The sequence below is a fragment of the Mauremys reevesii genome, linkage group 11 (assembly GCF_016161935.1).
Source record: "Mauremys reevesii isolate NIE-2019 linkage group 11, ASM1616193v1, whole genome shotgun sequence".
NCBI classification, from domain to species: domain Eukaryota; kingdom Metazoa; phylum Chordata; order Testudines; family Geoemydidae; genus Mauremys; species Mauremys reevesii.
Genome location: NC_052633.1, coordinates 43,174,901 through 43,185,063, shown reverse-complemented (window position 1 = coordinate 43,185,063; position 10,163 = coordinate 43,174,901). Strand labels below are relative to the sequence as shown.

General features: G+C 38.3%; 1 protein-coding gene across 1 annotated transcript in view; it reads right to left on the bottom strand.

Moving 5' to 3' along the window:
* Positions 1-337: 337 nt before the first annotated feature.
* LOC120375107 (sodium channel protein type 2 subunit alpha-like) overlaps positions 338-10,163 on the bottom strand; it is a 103,457-nt gene continuing 93,631 nt past the window's right edge. Inside the window, exons 23-27 of the mRNA XM_039495799.1 lie at positions 9,411-9,464; positions 7,730-7,867; positions 4,799-4,903; positions 2,535-2,805; positions 338-1,542 (exon numbers count right to left, since the gene is read on the bottom strand). Of these exons, the coding sequence (XP_039351733.1) occupies positions 353-1,542; positions 2,535-2,805; positions 4,799-4,903; positions 7,730-7,867; positions 9,411-9,464 (1,758 nt within the window). The 3' untranslated portion in view covers positions 338-352. The remainder of the gene's footprint in view (positions 1,543-2,534; positions 2,806-4,798; positions 4,904-7,729; positions 7,868-9,410; positions 9,465-10,163) is intronic.

Here is a 10,163-nt window from a genome sequence, read left to right as displayed (position 1 = left end):
AATATTTTGCAGTATGTTAAAACCCACAAAAATTATAGCTTTGCACACCTTTCATGGTCCCTACAGACTGTAGACACTGTATGTCTCCTCTTCAGCAGTGTCAGCTGTAATGAAAACAGTAACCTCTTGTCAAGGTTGTTACCCTGTTTTACAGAGTCACAGGTTGATAACGAGAGATCACTGTCTTGTTATAGGCACTGACCTTAAGTGTGTATATATATATATATATATATATATATATATAAGTAAAAACTGTCAGTTTGGCATAGACCTCCTTCAGGAGTCCTGTTGACACGAATACATCTTTTAAAGGCTGTAAACAATTTGTCACACAAACAGAATTCTTAGTTTTTTATTTTTTACTTTCCCTAACATTTTCACCTTTATAGTCTTTTTCTACTTTATCTTTTTCATATTTCTCTTTGTCTGGTTTTGTAACACTATCATAGGAAGGTGGGGAGGTTGTAGAGGAGCTCTCATATGTTTTCTCTGGAGTGGAATTTTCATTGAGTTTATCAATAATCATATCTTTGACAGGCAGGCCATCCCCTTGGGTTTTATCTTTGTTATACATACAGGAGACTTTTTTAACTTTTTGCTTTAAAATGTAACATCTGTAAGCACGCTGAATAACAGTAGCAGATACCTCCTCTTGTTTTCTTTTTAATGTAGTTGTAATTGGCTCATAGGAGACTTTAGACGGATTGGCTGCCATAAACCGGTCTTCCATCTGTATTCGAAGTGCATCCATCTCATCACTTTCCCCCAAAACACGCTTTGTAAAAGCAAACAAGATGTCAAGACAGTGAATTCTGTCACCACTTACCATGGGCAGATCCATTGCAATAAGCTGAACTTTGTTTGGTTTTGCTATAAGAAGAGGAGGATCCAGTGAAGCTGCAAAATCAGACAGTTTACTGTATTCTATGAACTGGGTTGCATCTGGATCAAACTTTTCCCAAACCTCATAGAACATCTCAAAGTCATCCTCACTCAAGGGCTCAGCACTTTCTTCTGTAGCAACACTGAAGTTCTCCAAAATAACAGCAATATACATGTTTACTACAACTAGAAATGAGATGATAATATAACTGACAAAAAAGAAAATCCCAACTGAAGGGTTACCACAGTCTCCTTTAACCAAGCTTCCGGGGTGATCTTTGTAAGGGTCACAGTCTGGTTCTCCACTGTTAAGAATTGGTGCTAACAAACCATCCCAACCAGCTGATGTGGTAATCTGAAATAGGCAGATCATGCTGTTGCCAAAAGTTTCAAAGTTGAACATGTCATCAATCCCAACTTCCCTCTTAACGTAGGCAAAGTTGGACATTCCAAATATAGCATAGATAAACATGACCAGGAAAAGCAGGAGACCAATGTTAAACAAAGCAGGAAGAGACATCATCAAAGCAAAAAGCAAAGTACGGATCCCTTTAGCACCCTTAATGAGACGTAGGATTCGGCCAATTCTGGCGAGTCGGATAACTCTGAACAAGGTGGGGGACACAAAATATTTTTCAATCACCTTAGCTAGAAACATACCTGTTAAAACAAAAAATTCACATTGTAAAGTAAATAATACAATAGCAGCTTTTAAAGTATATTAACTCATTGTTTGTGGAAATATTTATTGCTGTCTCAGAAAAAATTAGAACAGTAAGTTCTTTACTTTAAATGCTGAAAGTTAATATCAATCTTCACTGAAAAGAAGATAATAGCATTAGCATCACATGGACTGTTTTATTTAATTATGAAAATGTTACATTGGAGGTGTGACACTGTGGTTTCCTTCTGTATAGATTATACCAAGTAAAGATACCCACCAGGAAAAGGGAAATGAGTTAGAGAAAGAGAGTTGCTTACAGCAAAGGTAGCTCATTCCTATCTAAACTTTGCATCAACTCATAAGGAAGCCTAGAAACAGAAATTTCTCTGAGTGCATTAGTTCTTGCAACTCAGTCTCCTACAAGCCTTTTATACCAAATGGTAATAATTAGATGAAAAGTAGGGTGAGCTCATGCAAGTTGTTGGAATTTGTACCTCAGGCTCTGCAGAGCGCTCCACAAAGCCTCTATGGGTATGTCTACACTGCAATTAGACACCACTGCTGGCCCGTGCCAGCTGACTCAGGCTAAGGGGCTGTCTAATTGAGGTGTAGATGTTCGGCTCAGGCTGCAGCCCGGGCTCTAGGATTCTGTGAGATTCACTGCCTTTTAGCTAACTGAACTCTAAATATTTAGCCTACATGATGATTAAAAAAATCCCTCCCTGTTCACATACTCCTCAGTTTTGCTCATGAATACAGATTCTGACATTTCAAATTACAATAAACCAAATCAGATTGGTAAAAATGCTCTTGTATGCATCATTTTATGCACATTGTACTATAAACATGAAAACTGAAGAATTGCTATCTAAATTGAATTGCAGGCCATGACAAATGACAAAGCCATATATAGAGCATCATAAAATCATTAAAAGAAATGTTCACTTTCTGCTCACATAGCCCCTTCATGAAAGTGAACTGTTCTTACCCACAATGGAGAGAATGACAACCACAAAATCAAAAATGTTCCAGCCTATGGTGAAGTAGTAATAACGGAGTGAAATCAATTTCAGGACACATTCTCCAGTGAAAAGGACAATGAATACCAGGTTTATCCTGTGTAAAATAGTTTCCATCTCATCACTCTGGTCATCTGTTTCTATCATCATGGTGACCATGTTAAGGCAGATAAGAATCATGATGCTGATGTCAAATACTTGTTTTGTTACAAAATCAAAGACCATGCCTTGGAATTTGTTCTGCAAAAACAAAAACAAAAACTATTTATAGTTTGAAAATATGTTTTTCTTTACAAATTGCAAATTCAGGGAGAGCAATTCTCTGTAGCTTGACAGGAATTAGCTTTGTAGAACAGGAGTTGGTAAACTGATCCACCTTCACAACCCAGAGGGTAACTTTTATCCTTTTCCCCCCTTCTGACTTGTGGCTGAACAAGTTGTCAGAGGTGAGCAAGTAGGGAATCACTACTGGCTGGAGGGTTGATGACAATGCGGTGAGGAATAAAGATTAGTCAAGTCAAAGGCCACCTTTTTCACCAGTCTGTGCTCCAGGAACAGGAAATGTTATCTCCCAGCCTCTGTTCTGCATAACTGCCCTTCACTGACTGTGCTCACTGACTTAGTTGGATGGTTAAGGTTATATCCCTTACTTACTGGTTCCATCACCCTGTGTTATGCATTACTTAGTTTGACTACATACATCCTTCCAGTTTGACTATTATTTAATTTGCTGTAGTGGTTAGCTTCTGCAAGAAGTATTATTTTCCAAACTTGTAGGGGTTGAGTGGAACAGTTCATCAAACAATACAGTATCTGGTTCACCACATCAGGTAGCTCACACAAAGATTTAGCCTCATGGAAATTGAACCTCTATGAACACAGTTTCATCTCTTCCCACACTTCCTGACAGGCCCTCTTTAGTGGTCTTTGAGGTCGGGGGTAACTAGGGTCTGCTCCCCTCTGTCTTTGTTTTCAAAGCCCACCAAGTTGCCACTATCACTCTCCTTTATTGCAGGTCTTTATGGAACTCCCACTAAGGGCCAGTGCATCCCCATTTCCTGCAAAGGTCTTCTGGAGTGAGAAGACCAGGAAGTCAAGGTTAGGAAAGATTCCCTCTCCCTCCAGGTTAGCAAAAGCGATAAGCAGCCAGACTTGACTGCAGCTGCCCTGGGACTCAGCTAAATTATGTAGTGCATCATAGCACAGGTATCTAGGGAATCCCCCTAGAATCCCCCATTTCATATGTCCAATGTATATGTTCTTAAAGAAAATATGAGAACAGCCCTAATTATTCAAGTAAGCTAACTCTCAAAAAAATAGGGGCAAGGAGAAAATTCTACCCCTTTAATGAAAACAATAGAAAAAACTGGTTCCTTCTACCACATATATTTTGTACTTACAGCTGTAACCCCCATTTGGAGTTTGCCAGCTCCTGAGACATGTCCAGAGAGTAGACTAGCTTTAGTTTCAGTTTTGAGCTTGAGAGCTGCAAGACTCAGAGAGAGAAGCAGAACAGCTCTGAGTGACTGATTAACTCCCTCGCCCCACAAAGGGACTCTTTGAACTGCTGTGGGAAAGTTGCATGGATCAGGCCATTCATGCTCTATGGAAACCAGTGTCCAGAGTGGCAGTGGCACTGGCTACTGAGAGGCTTCCGACACCAGGAAGCCAGTGAGCCTGGTAGCAGCCAGGAGAAGACTCTGCCCCACCCAGGGGTGAAGTTTAAGCTGGCTAACATTCACAGCACTGCAGCACTCATCTGCGGACTCCTCCTCAGCATACCATCTACATGGGAAGTGCTAGGGAGGGAGCTGGAGGATGGGAAGAGTTGTGTGTGTTGCAAGGTAGGAAATTAGTTAATTTGTTAATGTTTAGTACTTACTAGTTAACCCTAATCCTTTCATCCCCCTTTGTTACTCTGTTATTTTTGGGTGCGTCATTCCTTTGCTGAACTTTGAGTTGTTATATATTGTTTCTTGTGCATTGGGTTTTATCCTCCTTGTCTGTTAGTAGCATTATTCATTTTCTCATGGGACTGCACCTCTTGTGTCTGAGACACAATGTGGCATCACTTTGGGTGGAGGCACTAGGTGTCAGAAAAAGAACCCAGGACCCAACCCATGTGAGGAGAAGAGAGAAGCCCTAAAAGAAGTAAGCATCAGGACGGAGGCTTGGTACACTACTTTCAAATGGGTATTTAATGCAGGAGGCATGAAAATAAAGGGACTCTTACCGCTGGCCTAGGTATAGGTTTTTGTGGTTTCTTGGACCCCAGTTTTTTCATTGCATTGTAATATTTCTTCTGTTCTTCTGTCATAAATATGTCTTGACCTCCAAAGTAAGGAAATGAAATCAAAACTGGTTACAACCATGTTTACAGACGTAACCTCTAACTATTGTATGTCACCATATAATTTAGTGATGGACATTTGAGTTTACATTTGATTTATATACTAAAAGGGCAATTTTCAGGTATCATACAAGTATTATTGCACAGCTCTGTCAGCACAAAGTATATCCCACTGATCGCTTCCACTGGTAGTCGGAGGATTTCTCCAGTGTTTGCAAAACCATCTCTCCCTACTCCCCAGTAACATAAGACCACCACAGCAGTTTCTGCTCTTACCTGTTTCCAGTCTCTGACACTGAGCATGTGTCTGCAGGAAAGGGTCATGGCTAGGGCATTTCTGTGCCCTCAGTCTCAGACTGCTGGAATGATTCTTCAGGTGACAGTGAGCCAGGTATAAATTAAGGCATCTCTGAGGTAGTTCTAATTTGTGCCAAGCAATAGCCCAGGGGTTCTGAAACTGGGGGTTACAACCCCTCAGGGGGTCACGAGGTTATTACATGGGGGGTTGTGAGCTGTCAGCCTCCACACCCAAGCCCCACTTCGCCTTCAGCATTTATAATAATGTTAAATATTTTTTAAAAATGTTTTTAATTTATAAAGGGGGTCTCACTCAGAGGCTTGCTGTGTGAAAGGGGTCACAAGTATGAAAGTTTGAGAACCACTGCACTAGCCTCTTCCTGGCTGGCTCCAGGACTGGGGAGCTTAATGGTGGCACAAAACCACCTTTGAACCATCCTCTGCCTCATTCCTGAACTGTTCCAAACATAGCGTGGATGCAGGTCACCACTGAGATCATAGTCTATACAGTTAGTTTAAGAAACAAGCAAAATGGAGTGATACTGAGGGGGATCACGATGGATTCTGTCATAGGAAGACATTAATTTAAAAAAATCCAAACAGACTGGAGCCCCTATCCAGTTTAAGGGTTTGTCTACACTAGGAGTGCTTTACTTGTACAAGAATACTGTAATCTATACCAGCAAAGTGCTTCTAGTGTGATGCACCTATACCAGTAAAGCTGTGCTTTATACTGGTATGGCAAAACTAGTGCCCTGACGTGAAACAAGTTACTCCAGTAAAAGTTCAGTTTTGCTGGTGTAACTGAGTCTGTACAAAGGACTTCTGCCAGCATAGCTTTGTTGGTTAGAGATCACCTTTTCACATCCTCGACTAGGGTGACCAGATATCCCAGTTTTATAGGGACAGTCCCAATATTTGGGGCTTTTTTCATATGGGCTCCTATCTCCCTGTCCCCCTGTCCCAATATTTCACACTTGCTATCTGGTCACCCCATCCGCGACTGACATAGCTACATTTGTAGAAGTCTGTAGTGTAGACAAAGCCTAAGCCTTTCAGGGCCTGTTATTTGTTTTTCACATTAGCCTCCATTTTGCAGGTACAAATGCTACCAGTCAAATATCTGACTATTTGATTTGTGATTGCTTTCAGCATTTGTGTTAGTTGATTATGGACACAATTAAATGGAAGTCCATCCAGTGATAAATTTAGGCTGTTAGTGTCTACTAAACTGGAAACTGAAGCCTCAAGTCATGGCATTTGCCCCTTGAAGCATCTGAAGAAGCTTCAGGTTGGTCTGCAGTTATTCTGAAGAGAAATGCTGACTATTTAAAGATGTTCATTCACAGCTGAGTTTTGCCTTAGACTCAGCTGGGAGTAAAATGGAAATGTTTTATCTCATTAATTGATTAGAGTGGCCACAGCTGAAGCCAAAGGATTTTCACAGCAAACACAGACATTTAAGGTGATACTCAGGCTCCTAGTTCCATCAGACACTTGAAGAATTACCATACTTAGGATCCTAGGGTTTCCAATTATTTTTAATTAAATTATTTTAAAATTACTTGAAAGATCAACAGAGTCAGAGAAAAAAATAAATTTCGCACTGTTTTCTTACCTTTTTTTCACCTTTCCAATGAACTACAAATTAAAGGAGGGTTAGATATGGTTTACAAGTTCCTCCCATTTCCTATAATTGAACAGGTCAGAATCATATGGGTCATTCCTACAGATCCTTAATAAGCTTTACTCCTATGATAAGTCCTGTTGGAATTGATGGGACTTATTCTTATAAAGGCTTGTAGAACTGGATTTGTATTTGCTTCCTTGTTTTTTCTATTTTATTTATGTTATATACACTCAGGGTATGTCTACATTGGAAGGTGTAATTTCCAGCCCAAGGAGACATACTCACGCTAGCTCTGCTAGAGCTATTTTAGCACACTAAAAATAGAAGCATAGCCCCAGTGGTGCAAGCACTGGGGACAGGTGCCAAGTACGTGCCTAGGATCATGTATGGGATTGTACTTGGGGCAGCTAGTCCCTCCCACCACTCGTGGCTATACTTCATTGAATAAGTATTTAAGTAGTATGCGCATCTGATTAATTTTAAAGAGGGACTTTTTCCAAGAGGATAACTTTCCTGCTAATCAGAGTGACAACACACATGTTCCTCTTTTGCTTATTTATTGCTTTGCAAATTTCTGTGAACATATTTATACAAAACAATATTTATATTATTGTTGCCTGCCTTCTCTTGTCTTTTTGCAGTGAAGTCAAAGTGCTGAAATTATGATGTTGCAGTCATATCCATGGCAGCAGATTTTTTCATTACAAAAATAGGACCAAGCAGAAGGTAAATTTATTTAGATAAATTGTGTGTTCATCATCTTTACACAGAATAAGTCATTGGTTCACTGTAAGGAATGTCTACAAAGGAAATCGGCTTGGGGATTCGTAGCTTTTATTATATCTTGTTCACTTTTAAAGCAGTAAATAAATACTTGAAATACTTATCTTCTTTTTTTGTTGATTGAAGTTGTCTATGATGACACCAATGAAAAGGTTCAAGGTGAAGAATGATCCAAAGATGATAAAGATGACAAAGTAAAGATACATGTACAGGTTGTCCTCATACTTAGGCTGATCTAATAGCTATAAAACATTATACATTGATATATTATCTGCATGAACACTGAGAATCAAAAATTTCATTTAATTCATAAAGCAGCAACTCATGGCAAGAGGAGATAAATAGATACAGATACCATAGTATAGGTTGATAGTATACTTTATATTAGCAATATATTTTATTTGCCTTGCAAATTTGCCACTCAAGTAGATGGAATTTCTCTCTGTCTCTTAGTCTCCATTTGTTGGGAGGGGGAATTGGGGACACCCAATTCCCAGCACAGGGGAAGAATGGGGGACCCTGGTACGTGGGGAGGAGGAAGTGGGGGCCGGCACACACATCAGATTTAACTAGAACTGTGATTGATGGCAACCATTAACAACTTCCAGTGTAACAACTGTCAAACGATCAAAAAAAGAATTGCAATTAATCATGAAATTAGAAAAAAAATAGTCTCAATTAATCGCAGTTTTAATTGCCCTGTTACACAATAGTAGAATACCAATTTAAATTTATTATTTAATAAATGTTTTTCTATATTTTCAAATATATTGATTTCAATTACAACATAGAATACAAAGTGCACAGTGCTCACTTTACATTATTTTTTATTACAAATATTTGCACTGTAAAAAAGATAAAATAGTATTTTTCAGTTCACCTCATACAAGTCCACTACTTTTTGTTCAGCCAATGGCTAAGACAAACAAGTCTGGTTACATTTACAAGAGATAATGCTGCCCGCTTCTAATTTACAATGTCACATGAAAGTGAGAACAGGCGTTCACCTGGCTGGTGTTGCAAGTTATTTACATGCCAGATATGCTAAATATTTGTATGCCCCTTCATGCTTCAACTTGTAGGCTCTAAAGTTTTACATTGTTTTGTTTTTGAGTGCAGTTATGTACAAATAAATTTTACATTTGTAAGTTGTACTTTCACAATACAGATTTCTTTACAGTATGTGTATGAGGTGAATTGAAAAATACTATTTCTGTCCCCCCTGGATACCTTCTTAGATGCTCCTCAACCCTGAAAAGTGATTTGCACCAAATAAGTTGGGCAACATACAGTGCCCAGCCTACATGAGCAATGAAGTGTGTGACCCTCTAATTATCAATTTTGAAACAAGATTGCATGTTCCTCTATATTCAATGTATGCATTTCCTGAATATCTTTTTTTTTTAACAACTCACACTGATGATTACCAAAAGCAGTGTTTAATCCATCACCATTTGGCATCTTTAAATTGAGGCTGGATGGTTTTCTAAAAAATAATCTAAACAGACTAATTCAACTACAAATTATCAGATTTAATAGAAATAAGGAAGATTAATTCCCTCGACTGCAAGAATTGCTTTGTGAAATTCTATAGCCTATGTTATGTACGAAATCTCATTAGTTGATTAAAATGGTTGTTTTGCCCTTATAATCAGTGAATCCATGTTGTTAGTGTTCAATATTTTGAATACAATTCAATATAGCTATTAAAATTTCATTACATATGCGGAATGTCAGAATATATTCAACAAATATAAATAGTCTTAAAACTTATATTCTACTTACATCTCGTGAATCAACAGCTGCATACATAATATCCATCCATCCTTTAAATGTAGCCTGGAAATGGAACACAAGTGTTTATTTACCTGTAAAAATCCAGGCCCTACAAACCCTGAAATGACTAGAGCACATCTCTTAATAATCTTTTTTTTAACAACACAAATTCATGCCAGCACAGTTAATACCACAATAAAAACACTCATATAATACAATTATATGTATTTAGTATTAGTTTCCTACACTTTTTCATAAATAGATATCAGCTATACTAAAATGTTCCAATCCTATGTATCCTACCACTCCATCCCTTCACCAGGCACCATATGTGATCCTTGATCTTTGCTAAGAAGCCTCAGTGATATCATTAGGAGTTTTTTTGTATGGAATAAGTGGCAATTATTGCCCATTTTAAGTAACAGTATTGGGTAAAATGAGTATAACCAGGCAGTATCATAAAATGTGATTTCTAATACTTCACTATTCATTTAATATACTGTATAGAGCTGTATTATAAATATTAATCCAATAGGAAAGTTATGAGTCTTTAGTACATTTGTCCTTCTTAAAACATTTTTAGAATGATCCTATTTACCTAATTAATGTTAGTGTGGTTTCCCTTGCATTAATTATTTGTAAATACAGATTTTTAGTGGCAACCACAGTTTGTCCCACCATGTAGGAAGAAAGACAAGGCACAAGGGATGTGGTTTAAGTAGGCCACACATTTATTATTGTAACTCATCTAGGGACTATCTG